Source organism: Anomaloglossus baeobatrachus, chromosome 6 (assembly GCF_048569485.1).
Source record: "Anomaloglossus baeobatrachus isolate aAnoBae1 chromosome 6, aAnoBae1.hap1, whole genome shotgun sequence".
NCBI lineage: Eukaryota > Metazoa > Chordata > Amphibia > Anura > Aromobatidae > Anomaloglossus > Anomaloglossus baeobatrachus.
The window spans coordinates 579,012,468-579,028,356 of NC_134358.1; the positions used below are offsets into that span (position 1 = coordinate 579,012,468).

At 52.4% G+C, this 15,889-nt stretch overlaps 1 protein-coding gene across 1 annotated transcript in view; it reads left to right on the forward strand.

The window, feature by feature from the left end:
• Positions 1 to 15,889, forward strand: part of LOC142243992 (SCO-spondin-like) — a 476,497-nt gene that overhangs the window by 296,838 nt on the left and 163,770 nt on the right. The window contains 4 exon segments of the mRNA XM_075316177.1: positions 713 to 965; positions 1,059 to 1,105; positions 14,704 to 14,874; positions 15,118 to 15,249. Of these exon segments, the coding sequence (XP_075172292.1) occupies positions 713 to 965; positions 1,059 to 1,105; positions 14,704 to 14,874; positions 15,118 to 15,249 (603 nt within the window).

Below are 15,889 nucleotides of genomic sequence, written 5' to 3' on the forward strand. Positions count from 1 at the left end.
AGAGTCTGTCTTTGCCATCTGAGACTCCTCACATGAAACGTATCCCCTTTCCTTTAGAGCTGAAAGGGTTAATGTCAGTTTTACTATCCAGAAGCGTCTGACTCCTGGCCTCCGGTGTTTCCAGTTGGTGACACTCCCTTTCCCTATAAATGGTCACATCTCCCAGTAGAGGGCGCCGATTATTCTGAATCCATTCTGTAGCTAGGCCTGGAGGTGGAAGGAGCTGCTGGATCCCTTATAGTCAAAAGCGGTGTAGGCTGCAGCCTTGGTGTCTGACTGTAGCCATGAAATTGGGCTTTATCCTTTGTTTTTTCCCCTGTCTGTCGCACCTTCTCTTGGTGTTGTATTAGTGCAGTGCTGGGACTAGCAATCCTCACCTTTCAGCTCACTAGCCAGGGTTATTACAGGGTCTCTCAGGAGTTCAGGTATCCTGCTTGGCGACAATTGGGGAATCTGTATAGGGACTGGCTAGGAGTGCAGGGTGCTGCAGCAGGTGAGTGCAGGAGGTGTCCCGTCATCCCTACCCTAGCACCAGGGCCCACCATTGTTTAAGTGTCCCTGGTGTACCTCTTGTTTGTTGTGGTGAAACCTGTTTGTGGTGTCTTGCCCCACGCCAGACCTTCCCCAAGTCTGTGCGTGACACAATGTTGGTCCTCTATAGACTGGGCACAGCTGAGGTTTTGTTCCTGTACAGACTTTTCCTCCCATTTAGACTCTTGTCCGCCACACATGATGTACCAGACGGTGGAGGAGTGCCGCATTGCCGGAGGAGCGTGTCCGCGGCTCTGCCTCGACCAGGCAGCCTATGTAGAGTGCACCACCACCTGCTACGAGGGCTGCTACTGTCCGGAGGGGCTCTATCTCCAGAATAACAGCTGTGTCCCGCGCAGTGAGTGTTCCTGCTACCACCAGGGGGAGCTGTTGCTGCCGGGGGAGAACAAGAGTCTGGACGCCTGCAATAACTGGTCAGTGACCGCCATGTGCTGCCTGCCCGCGTCTGATGCCCATTCCCCCCGTGTGCCACCTTGTGACCAGATTGTGCTCTCATGTCTCTCCAGCACGTGTGTGTCTGGGACGATGGTGTGTGGTGCCGAGCCGTGTCCAGGTAATAACTATTATATCACCACATGTGAACCAAGTACAAAGGATCGCATAGCATCCATATGTGTTATGTCACACCGAGCATGACCGTCACACCACACCCACATCATAACACCGAGAGGGGCCGTCACACCACACCCACATCATAACACCGAGAGGGGCCGTCACACCACACCCACATCATAACACCGAGCGTGACCGTCACACCACACCCACATCCTAATACCGAGCGTGACCGTCACACCACACCCACATCCTAATACCGAGAGTGACCGTCACACCACACCCACATCATAACACCGAGAGTGACCGTCACACCACACCCACATCATAACACCGAGAGTGACCGTCACACCACACCCACATCATAACACCGAGAGTGACCGTCACACCACACCCACATCATAACACCGAGAGTGACCGTCACACCACACCCACATCATAACACCGAGCGTGACCGTCACACCACACCTACATCATAACACCGAGAGTGACCGTCACACCACACCCACATCATAACACCGAGCGTGACCGTCACACCACACCCACATCATAACACCGAGAGTGACCGTCACACTACACCCACATCATAATACCGAGCGTGACCGTCACACCACACCCACATCATAACACCGAGCGTGACCGTCACACCACACCCACATCATAACACCGAGCGTGACCGTCACACCACACCCACATCATAACACAGAGAGTGACCGTCACACCACACCCACATCATAACACCGAGCTTGACCGTCACACCACACCCACATCATGACACCGAGCGTGACCGTCACACCACACCCACATCCTAACACCGAGAGTGACCGTCACACCACACCCACATCATAACACCAAGAGGGGCCGTCACACCACACCCACATCATAACACCGAGAGTGACCGTCACACCACACCCACATCATACCACCGAGAGTGACCGTCACACCACACCCACATCATAACACCGAGAGTGACCGTCACACCACACCCACATCATAACACCGAGAGTGACCGTCACACCACACCCACATCCTAACACCGAGAGTGACCGTCACACCACACCCACATCCTAACACCGAGAGTGACCGTCACACCACACCCACATCATAACACCGAGAGTGACCGTCACACCACACCCACATCCTAACACCGAGAGTGACCGTCACACCACACCCACATCATAACACCGAGAGTGACCGTCACACCACACCCACATCATAACACCGAGAGTGACCGTCACACCACACCCACATCATAACACCGAGCGTGACCGTCACACCACACCCACATCATAACACCGAGAGTGACCGTCACACCACACCTACATCATAACACCGAGAGTGACCGTCACACCACACCCACATCATAACACCGAGAGTGACCGTCACACCACACCCACATCATAACACCGAGAGTGACCGTCACACCACACCCACATCATAACACCGAGAGTGACCGTCACACCACACCCACATCATTACACCGAGAGTGACCGTCACACCACACCCACATCATAACACCGAGAGTGACCGTCACACCACACCCACATCATAACACCGAGAGTGACCGTCACACCACACCTACATCATAACACCGAGAGTGACCGTCACACCACAAAGGGCCATATGTACTGCATAACACCCAGAGGGGCCGTCACACCACACCCACATCATAACACCCAAACGGTCCGTCGCATCAAAGGGGGCATATGTACTGCATAACACCGAGAGTGACGTCAGACCACAAGGGGCCATATGTACTGCATAACACCCAGAGGGGTCGTCACACCACAAGGGGCCATATGCATTGCGTCTTCCAGTTCTGTGAGATTCCTGGCTCATCTTGCATGCACTGCTCTTCCTTGGAGATGTTGCGTCCAGGGATATGGGGTACTCGGTCCCAGGCAGTGTATATCTAGGGAATGTCACTGTGGTGGCCGTTGTCCGGTCCCGTGCCCTGGGCCCTTTTTGTAAAGGGGAATATTTTAGGGGATTATAATAATCACACGTGATGCCACTTGCGGTGTTGCGGCTATGTGGATGGAGCCGCCGCTGCACGATGTCCACTACTGGGGCTGGTGTTAATGGCAGCCTGGATGTTAGGCCCTCCGCAAGCAGGGCCGGGCCCCAGAGGGTAGGTGTAATGATGGGTGCCGGAATAAGGTAGTTTCAGGGTTCAGTGCAACTGGTCTTTACTCACTTTTGCTGGTGGTAACTGGTCACCCGAGGCCGGCTGGTTTCACCTTCAGGTCCCCTTTGTCCCAGTGCCAGTGTAGTAATCTGGTACCTTCTTCCCCTGCACCTATCTCTGGTTAGTGGGTCCCCGTGCCGTAAAGCAACTGGGGGTCCCCGTCCGGTGGTGTTTCTTTCCACTTCTGTCCGCCTGACGGTAGCGTGAACTTTGCGGGGTTGGAGTCACTGGTCCTGTCCCCGACTCTCTCTTTGCTATTGAGTCTCGGATTCTTAGGGTCAGCGAGGTCCTTGATGGTCCCCTCGCTGTGCAGCTGTTAACAGGCCAGCTTGGAGCTTCTGTCTGTCCTACAGTCCTGTACCCCGTCGATGCGTAGTTGTTGGAGTACTCCACCATACTCCACCGGCAACTACCCTCCTCAGTACCAGGTTACTGTCACCCCGTGTCAGTGCATCTCCTCCTGTCCACTTCCATTCCTCGACCCTCTCAGACTATCTGACTGTGTGTCCTCAGTCTGCCCCTGCCACCTGGTCAACTAGTGGACTGGACTGGCTCCACCTCTAGACGGCCATCCATTGGTCCAACCCTAGCCCTGTACCATTGTATGCGGGATTGTTGGGGAAAACTGGGATTACCTGTAGTGTTTGTTTGTTACTGGCACTGGTCTTCTGGGGCCCTAGAGGGTAGGCCTTGCATCCTGGTGAGGATGCAGAACCTTGTAGTTCTATGATTGCTTCAGGGACACTACAGAGACATCTTTCAGTTCTGTGAGATTCCTGGCTCGTCTTGCACGCACTGCTCTTCCTTAGAGACATCTTCCAGTTCTGTGAGATTCATGGCTCGTCTTGCACGCACTGCTCTTCCTTAGAGACATCTTCCAGTTCTGTGAGATTCATGGCTCGTCTTGCACGCACTGCTCTTCCTTAGAGACATCTTCCAGTTCTGTGAGATTCATGGCTCGTCTCGCATGCACTGCTCTTCCTTGGAGACATCTTCCAGTTCTGTGAGATTCCTGGCTCGCCTTGCATGCACTGCTCTTCCTTGGAGACGTCTTCCAGTTCTGTGAGATTCCTGGCTCGTCTTGCACGCACTGCTCTTCCTTAGAGACATCTTCCAGTTCTGTGAGATTCATGGCTCGTCTTGCATGCACTGCTCTTCCTTAGAGATGTCTTCCAGTTCTGTGAGATTCTTGGCTTGTCTTGCACATACTGCTCTTCTTTGGAGACATCTTCCAGTTCTGTGAGATTCCTGGCTTGTCTTGTACGCACTGCTCTTCCTTGAAGACATCTTCTAGTTCTGTGAGATTCCTGGCTTGTCTTGCATGTACTGCTCTTCCTTGGAGACGTCTTCCAGTCCTGTGAGATTCCTGACTCTGCTCTTTTGAGGTCTAGCCACAGATTGTCAATGATGTTCAGATCAGGGGACTGTGAGGCCACTGTAAAACCTTCAGTTTCCACCTTTTTACGTCGTCTATTGTGGATATTGCCGTGTGTTTAGGATTATTATCCATTTGTAGAAACCATCCTCTTTTCTCCTCTTATCTTCTCTTCTCAACTTCAGCTTTTTTTTACACATAGTGTTATGTTTGTGTTAAGGAGAAATTCCATAGTTTTTGGGAAATCTCCTTCTTAACAGTGAATGTCTGCTGTAATCTCAGATTGAAGGTCGCTGAGAGCCAGCGGAGAAATTCACACCACACAATATAGCTGGTATGAATTCCTTTCTCAGTAAGAGCAGGTGCACATGTGACGTGCTTTATTTTTATAAGCCTTTTTTATAGACCAGTAATAAGTTAACCTCTCAGTAAAATTCTTAAGTATGCCATTGGCTATATTAAAAACATACAGTATGCAGAAAGCCTGTGACGTTTATACATTTTTTGGACTTCCCCTTTAGCCCCTCCTGCGTTCCAACTCCATTATTTGCAGTTTTTGTCACGTACCAGATACAGCCGGCCATTGTTATCAATATTTTCATTCTGTTCCCTTGTTTTACAATATCAGCTGCTGACCTTGATATAGACATGCTTACAGACTCTTGTTACTGATATAGAAAAAAACTTAGTTATAGAAAAATCATATAGAAAAATATATATTGTATTCTCACAGTAAAAAAAGCACATAGAAAAATATATTATATTCTCACATTTAGAACAAGATATTGTCGAAGTTTCATTGAATCCATTCTACACTCTACCAGTGAAATGTTCCTTGTTCCATTTGCTGTAACACAACCCCAAAGCATGATTGATCCACCCCCATGCTTAATGGTTGGTGAGATATTCTTTTCCTGACATTCTGCGCCCTTTTTCTCCACACATACTTTAGATGTTCTTTTGCAGACTTCTGAGGCTAAATTGTATGGTGAGGATGCAGGTGAGGTTTCCTCTTCCACGAAGGCCATATTTGTGCAGGTGTCTCTGAATAGTAGAACAATTTACCACAACTTCAGAGTCTGCTAAATCTTCCTGAAGGTCTTTTGCTGTCACGCAGGGGTTCTGATTTGCCTTCCTAACAAATGTTGCTTGGTCTTCAGACCTTATCTTCAGCTCCACTGTTCCTGGTAATGGCCATTTCTTAATTACATTTTGAACTGAGGAAAGGGCAACTTGAAAACACTTTGCTATCTTCTTAAACCCTTCTCCTGCTTTGTGGGCCTCCACCATTTTCAGAGTGCTAGGCAGCTGCTTAGTAGAACCTATGGCTGCTGTTTTTGGCACAATGTTAGAGGAGGCCGGGTTTTTATAAAGCTGTGAAATTTGCATCACCTGATGATAGAGTACACACCATAACCCTAACAGAGTAATCAAGATCTGAGCACACACATCTACAAGGATGTTAGGGCCAGGTGGACGGGCAGGCCCAGGAGGTGGATCCACTGGACCGAACTCCTTGATGATGGTAAGGGGTCCGGTGGCTGGAGCACTACAGGTAGCAGAACAATCCGTGTACAAGAGGAGAATGCAGAAGTCCCTGGGACCACGGAGTCACTGATGGTAGTCCGGGTGACGGAGCTCAGGTTCGGAGGCCAAGATGTTGTCAGGCGGAGTCCGGAACCGATGGAGCGAGCAGACGGGTCACCGCAGGGATCAGAGATGGAACAGACTGTCAGGATGGCAGATGGACAGCGTTCGGGGTTCGGGATCTGGCAGAACCGGGTGGCGAAGCAGGATCGGCTCTAGAAGAGAGAGAGGTGAGTATCTCACAGAAACACAAGGAGACCTGACTCCTAGCTTGGGAAACACGAAGAACAGGCCCCGCCCACTTGGACATTAAACCCCTTTATACCCTGTACCTGCATGTTCAATTTCCTGCTAGTGGACGCTGGCCCTTTAAGAGAGGGTCAGTGACCGCGCGCGCGCCCTAATGCGCATGCGCGCGGCCCGGGTGCCAGAAGCCAGAGGAGGGAGCGGTGAGGAGGAAGCAGGAGAGCCGGGCTGGGGCTGGGTTGCCATCGGACGCCGGGAGCGGGGACCGGGCTGCCTGGGGACCGCAGGCAATGGGGCAGGAAGGCTGTGGAGCAGGGGACCAGGAAGCCTGGCACGGGAGCGGCGGAGCGCAGCAGGGGAGCCGGTGAGTGTGACAGGGGACCCGGGGAGCGTGACAGGGGACCCGGGGAGCGTGACAGTACCCCCCCCCACGCCCCCCTCCCCGCAACCGGGACAGGAAGGCACGGATCCAAGGAGTACCCACATTCTCCCGGGGTTCCCAGGACCTATCCTCAGGACCATAGCCAGCCCAGTCCACCAGGAAGAACTGTCGGCCCCGTACAGTTTTCATGGCCACGATATCCCTTATCGCATAGATGTCGTCATCGGCAATAGGAGGAGGAGCCGAACTGGCAGCAGCGGAGAAGGGACCAAGGACAACCGGCTTGAGCAGGGAGACGTGGAAGGAGTTGGGTATCCTCATCGTGGCCGGGAGCTGCAGCTTGTAGGAGACCTCATTGATCTTGCCGAGGACTTTAAACGGCCCGATGTAGCGAGGTCCCAGCTTGTAGGATGGTAGCTTCAATCGGACGTACTTGGAAGCAAGCCAGACGAGATCTCCTGGAGAGAAACACGGAGGGTCCAGACGCCTCTTGTCTGCGTGTCTCTTCATCCGCAGGGAAGCACGTCCAAGGGATGCTTTGACAGAGTCCCAAATCGTTGCAAAGTCACGGGCTACAGCATCAGCAGCAGGGACATCCGAGGAAGAGGATACAGGTAATGGGACGGAAGGCTGAAATCCGTAAACGACATGGAAGGGAGAGCTGGAGGAGGACTCACTGACGTGGTGGTTATGGGAGAATTCAGCCCAAGGAAGAAGCGTGGACCAGTCGTCGTGATGGGCGTTGACGTAGTGACGTAAGAAGGAGGTCAAGATCTGATTGACTCGTTCCACTTGGCCGTTCGACTGAGGATGGTAGGCTGAAGAAAGGTCCAGAGCCACTCCCAGATGTTTGCAGAGAGCCCTCCAGAAGCGGGAGGTAAACTGAGTTCCTCTGTCGGACACAATGTGTGATGGAAAGCCGTGCAACCGGAAGATGTGCTGTGTGTAAGCGTCAGCGAGTTCCTGGGCAGAGGGCAGTCCAGCCATAGGGACGAAATGAGCCATTTTGGAGAACCGATCCACCACGACCCATATGACTGTGTGTCCGGAGGACAGGGGCAAGTCCGTAATAAAGTCCATCGCAATGTGTTGCCACGGAACGGAGGGTATAGGCAGAGGCAGAAGACGACCATATGGCAGGTGTTTGGGCGTCTTGTTCCTGGCACAAGAGGAGCAGGCGGAGACAAAAGAAGCGACGTCCGTGCGAAGGGATGGCCACCAGTAGTGACGTACAATTGTACTCCATGTTTTCTTCTGACCAGCATGGCCGGCTATTTTCGAGGCATGGCCCCAGTGCCACACTTTTTTCCTGTCAGTCTCAGAGACATAGGTCTTCCCAGGTGGTATCTGGGCCAGAGTGACAGGGGCCACCGGAATGATCTTACTAGGACAGATGATGGGCTGGGATGTCTCCTCCTCCTGCTCCATGGGCATGAAAGACCTGGACAAGGCATCTGCGCGTACATTCTTGTCCGCGGGTCGGAAATGGAGCTGGAAATCAAATCTGGCAAAGAACAAGGACCACCTGGCTTGCCGTGGGTTCAGTCGCTGAGCAGACCGCAGGTATTCCAGGTTCTTGTGGTCCGTGTATATAATAACGGGGTACACTGCTCCTTCCAGAAGGTAGCGCCATTCTTCCAGAGCCAGTTTGACTGCCAATAGTTCTCGATCACCGATGGTGTAGTTGCGTTCAGGCGCTGATAAGCTCTTGGAGAAGAAACCGCAAGTCACCATCTTCCCGGAGGAGGACTTCTGCATGAGCACTGCTCCAGCTCCCGAGGAGGAGGCATCCACCTCCAAGGTGAACTGTCGGTTTAACTCCGGACGGTGGAGCACAGGAGAGGAGGCAAATGCCCGCTTCAGAGAGCCAAACGCGGCGTCGGCCGCAGGTGACCAGTCCTTTGGATTAGCCCCCTTCTTGGTCAAGGCGGAGAGAGGAGCAGTCAGAGCAGAGAAGTGAGGGATGAACTGGCGGTAATAGTTGGCGAATCCCAGAAAGCGTTGGATTGCCTTCAGTCCAGAAGGAGGGGGCCAGTTGAGAATGGAAGAGACCTTCTTCGGATCCATCTGCAGTCCGGTATCGGAGATGACGTAACCCAGGAAGGGAAGAGAAGACTGCTCGAAGACACACTTCTCGTACTTGGCGTACAGACGATTCTCCCTCAGTCGTCGTAGTACCAGCTGCACGTTCTCTCTGTGGGTCTGGAGGTCCGGAGAAAAGACCAGGATGTCATCGAGATACACCACCACACAGATGTAAAGAAGGTCCCGGAACACGTCGTTCACCAATTCCTGAAAGACTGCTGGTGCGTTACACAGGCCGAAGGGCATCACACAGTATTCATAGTGCCCATCGCGAGTATTGAACGCGGTCTTCCATTCATCCCCAGAGCGGATGCGGACCAGGTTGTAGGCACCCCGAAGATCCAACTTGGTGAACACACGAGCTCCTCTAAGCCGATCAAACAATTCGGGGATGAGCGGCAGAGGGTACTTGTTTTTCACGGTGATTTGGTTTAATCCCCGGTAGTCTATGCATGGACGTAGATCACCTTCTTTCTTCTTCACGAAGAAGAAGCCTGCTCCAGCAGGAGAGGAGGATCTCCGAATGAATCCCCTTGCCAGGCTCTCTGTGATGTAAGTAGACATGGCCCTTGTTTCGGCTGGAGACAGCGGATATATCCGTCCTCGAGGTGGTGTGGTTCCCGGAAGCAGGTCGATGGCACAATCGTAAGGACGATGTGGCGGAAGTACCTCTGATTCCTTTTTGTCGAAGACATCCGCGAAGGACCAATAGGCCGAGGGCAGTCCCGGTAAGGACTCTGGACCCGGAGGTCGTCGGATGGGTTGTATGGTCTTCAGACACTTCTCATGGCAAGAGGAGCCCCATCGGGTGATCTCACCAGTACCCCAGCTGACTGATGGTTCGTGTGTCCGTAACCAGGGAAGTCCCAGCAGGATTTGATGGGACATGTGTGGAAGGACGTAGAGAGCGATGTTCTCGGTGTGCAGGGCACCGATACGCAGTTCGAGCGGCCTGGTGATCCACGAGATGGTGTCAGAGAGGGGTCTGCCATCCACAGAGGCAATCACGAGGGGTTTCTCGAGTGGAGTAACAGGCACCTGGTATTTGTCCACCGTGGCCTGCTGGATGAAATTGCCTGCTGCCCCAGAATCGAGGTACGCCTCAGCCGTGAACCGCGTCTCTCCCGTTGTCACTTGCACAGTCCAGGTAACCGGGTCTGAGAGAGTCCCAGCACCTAGGGTGGCCTCTCCTACCAACCCTAGGCTTTGGAGTTTCCCGGCCTTTCTGGACAGGAGCGTAGCAGGTGTGTGCCCTCTCCGCAGTAGAAACAGAGGCCCTTGGCGAGCTGCTCTGCTCGGCGTTGTTCAGACTGCCGCACACGGTCGATCTGCATGGGCTCGTGGACGGAGACACCAGATGCCGTTGACTGAAGGACGGCGGGCTTCTGCGGAGGAGAGGAGTGTCGTACCGGACGTCTCTCACGGGACACCTCTTTTGATCGCTCCTGAAAGCGAATGTCCACTCGGGTCGCAAGAGTAATCAGGGCATCCAGGGTGGACGATACGTCACGACCAGCCAGCTCATCTTTAATTCGACCCGAGAGTCCTTCCCAGAAGGCGGCGGTTAGAGCCTCGTTGTTCCACCCGAGTTCCGATGCCAAAGTGCGAAAACGTATGGCGTATTGACCCACCGTCAGAGTCCCCTGACGTAACCGGAGAAGAGATGAGGCAGACGCGGAGGCGCGTCCAGGCTCGTCAAAGGTGCCACGAAATGCCTGCAGGAACTCCTGGCTGTTCTTGGTCACAGGATCCTCCTTTTCCCACAAGGGGTTCATCCACGCCAGTGCCTCACCCTCTAGATGGGACATGATGAACGCGACCTTGGCTTGGTCGGAGGCAAACAAATGCGGCAGCTGCGTGAAATGGAGGGAGCATTGGTTTATGAATCCCCTGCAGGTCTTGGGATCTCCGGCGTACCGGGGTGGTGAGGCCAAACGAAGTCTGGAAGCATCCGAAGAGGCTGCCACGGGGGCTGGAGCCGTGGATTGGCTAGTGGAAGCCCGAGATGCTGAAGATGTAACCGACGCTTGTAGCGTGTTCAGGCGGGCGTCCACAGAAGACATGAATTGCAGCATGCGGGTCTGAGTCTCACGCTGGCGTGCGAGTTCCTCCTGCAGGGCTGCTAGTGCTGCAGCGGGATCCATGGCCTGTTCTTACTGTTAGGGCCAGGTGGACGGGCAGGCCCAGGAGGTGGATCCACTGGACCGAACTCCTTGATGATGGTAAGGGGTCCGGTGGCTGGAGCACTACAGGTAGCAGAACAATCCGTGTACAAGAGGAGAATGCAGAAGTCCCTGGGACCACGGAGTCACTGATGGTAGTCCGGGTGACGGAGCTCAGGTTCGGAGGCCAAGATGTTGTCAGGCGGAGTCCGGAACCGATGGAGCGAGCAGACGGGTCACCGCAGGGATCAGAGATGGAACGGACTGTCAGGATGGCAGATGGACAGCGTTCGGGGTTCGGGATCTGGCAGAACCGGGTGGCGAAGCAGGATCGGCTCTAGAAGAGAGAGAGGTGAGTATCTCACAGGAACACAAGGAGACCTGACTCCTAGCTTGGGAAACACGAAGAACAGGCCCCGCCCACTTGGACATTAAACCCCTTTATACCCTGTACCTGCATGTTCAATTTCCTGTTAGTGGACGCTGGCCCTTTAAGAGAGGGTCAGTGACCGCGCGCGCGCCCTAATGCGCATGCGCGCGGCCCGGGTGCCAGAAGCCAGAGGAGGGAGCGGTGAGGAGGAAGCAGGAGAGCCGGGCTGGGGCTGGGTTGCCATCGGACGCCGGGAGCGGGGACCGGGCTGCCTGGGGACCGCAGGCAATGGGGCAGGAAGGCTGTGGAGCAGGGGACCAGGAAGCCTGGCATGGGAGCGGCGGAGCGCAGCAGGGGAGCCGGTGAGTGTGACAGGGGACCCGGGGAGCGTGACAGGGGACCCGGGGAGCGTGACAGGGGACCCGGGGAGCGTGACAGGGGACCCGGGGAGCGTGACAAAGGATGTGCAAACTTTTGCATCGGCCCATTTTCATTTTTGTAATTTTCAAAACATAGAAGATGAAAATATATATATACAGTGCTGGCCAAAAGTATTGGCACCCCTGCAATTCTGTCAGATAATACTCTGTTTCTTCCTGAAAATGATTGCAATCACAAATTCTTTGGTATTATCTTCATTTATTTTGCTTGCAATGAAAAGCCACAAAAAAGAATGAACCAAAAATCAAATCATTGATCATTTCACATAAAACTCCAAAAACGGCCTGGACAAAGTATTGGCACCCTCAGCCTAATACTTGGCTGCACAACCTTTAGGCTTGAAACACACATCCGTGAAACACGTGCGTGTTTGGTCCGTTTCCGTGTATACAGGAGACACGGACAAACGTGCACCTATGTTACTATATCTCAGCGGTTACACTTGCGTTTTTGGTTATGTTCGTTAGTCCGTCTCCGTGATGCGTTTTGTGGGCCGTGTCTCACGCCAGCATGTCCGTTTTATTCACGCAACACGCAGCACGGACCCAATGAAAGTCAATGGGTCTGTGCGCACGTCTGAGTGACACGGACGCATCTCTGTTTGTTCCCTGTATGTTTTGTGCTTTTTTTCATGTCATGTCAGTCTTTTTTCTTGTTATGTTTCGTTCTCTCCCTCAGTCCGTCGGTCGGTCTCTATGTCTATCTGTCCCTCTAGCTGTCTGTCGGTCAGTTCCCCCCTCTCTCATACTTACCATTCCCCGATCTCCGGCGCGGCGCTGCACTGCTGTTATAAAAACTCCGGCGGCTTTTCCTCTTTTGAAAAAGCCGGCCGCCCATTAATCAATCTCGTATTCCCTGCTTTACCCGCCCACCGGCGGCTGTGATTGGGTGCAGTGTGACACCTGTCACTCAGCGTGGTGGGCGTGTCTCACTGCAACCAATCACAGCCGCCGGTGGGCGGGTAAATCAGGGAATACGAGATTGATTAATGGGCGGCCGGCTTTTTCAAATTAGAAAAAGCCGCCGGAGCAGTGTGAACGCTGTGCAGCGCCGGTGATCGGGGAACGGTGAGTATGAGAGAGGGGGGGACACTTCAGTCACTCGGGGGATTAGCGGTCACTGGTGAATCCTTCACAGGTGACCGCTAATCAGTACACGGCACAAAGACAGAGCCGCAGCATGACAATGAAGTCGGGTGAAGTTCACCCGAGTTCATTCTCATCCCGCTACTCTGTCTTCCGACATGTAGTAACGACATTTTGCATCACACACGTACATTTCACACGGACAACACATACACATGTCAGTTATTTCACTCACGCACACACGGACATTCCACACGCACATACGGCTAGCATACGGGATACACACGCAGGCCACACATACCATAAAAACGGACATAAAAAACGGAAAACGGACCCGAAAAACGGCCCGTTTTACACGGATGTGGTTTTCACGGATGTGTGGCGGAGCCCTTAGGCAAAGTAACTGCAAACAACCGCTTCAGGTAACCATCAATGAGTTTCTTACAATGCTCTGCTGGAATTTTAGACCATTCTTCTTTGGCAAACTGCTCCAGGTCCCTGAGATTTGAAGGGGGCCTTCTCCAAACTGCCATTTTGAGATCTCTCCACAGGTCTTCTATGGGGTTCAGGTCTGGACTCATTGCTGGCCACTTTAGTAGTCTCCAGTGCTTTCTATCAAACCATTTTCTAGTGCTTTTTGAAGTGTGTTTTGGGTCATTGTCCTGCTGGAAGACCCATGACCTCTGAGGGAGACCCAGCTTTCTCACATTGGGCCCTACATTATGCTGCAAAATTTGTTGGTAGTCTTCAGACTTCATAATGCCATGCACACGGTCAAGCAGTCCAATGCCAGAGGCAGCAAAGCAACCCCAAAACATCAGGGAACCTCCGCCATGTTTGACTTTAGGAACCGTGTTCTTTTCTTTGAATGCCTCTTTTTTTTCCTGTAAACTCTATGCTGATGCCTTTTCGCATAATGTAGGGCCCAGTGTGAGAAAGCTGGGTCTCCCTCAGAGGTCATGCGTCTTCCAGCAGGACAATGACCCAAAACACACTTCAAAAAGCACTAGAAAATGGTTTGAGAGAAACCACTGGAGACTTCTAAAGTGGCCAGCAATGAGTCCAGACCTGAATCCCATAGAAGACCTGTGGAGAGATCTCACAATGTCAGTTTGGAGAAGGCACCCTTCACATCTCAGGGACCTGGAGCAGTTTGCCAAAGAAGAATGGTCTAAAATTCCAGCAGAGCATTGTAAGAAACTCATTGATGGTTACCAGAAGCGGTTGTTCGCAGTTATTTTGGCTAAAGGTTGTGCAGCCAAGTATTAGGCTAAGGGTGCCAATACTTTTGTCCGAGCCATTTTTGGAGTTTTGTGTGAAAGGATCAATGATTTGATTTTTGATTCATTCTCTTTGGTGTTTTTTCATTGCAAGCAAAATAAATGAAGATAATACCAAAGAATTTGTGATCGCAATCATTTTCAGGAAGAAACAGAGTATTATCCGACAGAATTGCAGGGGGGGCCAATACTTTTGGCCAGCGCTGTATATATATATTTTTTTTTTGCCTAAAATACAAAGGAAATGTGTCATCTGTGACTTTGACATATAGAGATCATTTCACCTTACACTTTCTTAACTGTTCACAATAACAGTAATTTTGACCAGGGGTGCCCATACATTTGCATGCCACTGTATAACACACAATTTTTCCGTCACTTCGTACCCGTTCTTGCAGTGGACTGTGGCTGGAGCAGCTGGACCGCCTGGAGTTCCTGCAGCAGGACGTGTAATGTGGGGACCAGACGTCGATACCGTTCTGGGACCAACCCTCCACCAGCCTTTGGGGGGCAGCTTTGTGAGGGTTCCAGTGTTGCCATAGAATTTTGCAGTTTGCAGCCTTGTAAAGGTAGGTCCAATGGGTCAGCCCCGTAGCAATGGCATTGTGAGCAGGGTCAAAGCATCTGCAGCTCCTAGTCCTCATCAGGACATGTTATGCCACCATGATATGAGCACCGTGTGGCTGTATGAAATAGGTGCTGTGGACAATCTTACACCTTTAATGGTCCTGGCTGGTGTCATTATGGCACTACTACTGGGAGTATCCTGCAAGCTATGACATGGCCTTCTGTGATGACCACTCTTTTTCTAGGTGCTGCCGGTGACTGGGGACCATGGTCAGAATGTTCTGTACCTTGCGGAGGAGGATACAGGAATCGCAGCCGGGTCAGCATTGTCCTGCGCGGGATTGAATTCTCCACCTGTAACCTCATCCCATGTCCTGGTGAGAAACCTCTTACACGTGTCGCACCCGATCCATGAATCTGCAACCTTTCTCTGTCTACAAGTTCTCTCTTCCCCTCTGACGTCACCATTCATCTCCAGAGCATCTCACAGAAAGTCTCCTATCGTGTTTTCTGTATCCTAGTGAAATCTGTGACAGGTCTTTCTAAACTAATATGTTTTAGGCAATTCTCTGGGTTAGTGCATTCCATAGTGCTGGTGCAGCTCTGTGGAGAGAGGACAGGTAGGGGATAGACAGAGATGAGGAGGAGATGTAGGGCGGTGCAGAACTGTGGAGAGGACGGGTAGGTGATAAACAGAGATGAGGAGGAGATGTAGGGCGGTGCAGAACTGTGGAGAGGACTGGTAGGTGATAGACAGATAAGGAGGAGATGTAGGGCGGTGCAGAACTGTGGAGAGGATGGGTAGGTGACAGACAGAAATGAGGAGGAGATGTAGGGCGGTGCAGAACTGTGGAGAGGATGGGTAGGTGATAGACAGAGATGAGGAGGAGATGTAGGGCGGTGCAGAACTGTGGAGAGGACGGGTAGGTGATAGACAGATAAGGAGGAGATGTAGGGCGGTGCAGCACTATGGAGAGAGGACAGGTAGGTGATAGACAGAGATGAGGAGGAGATGTA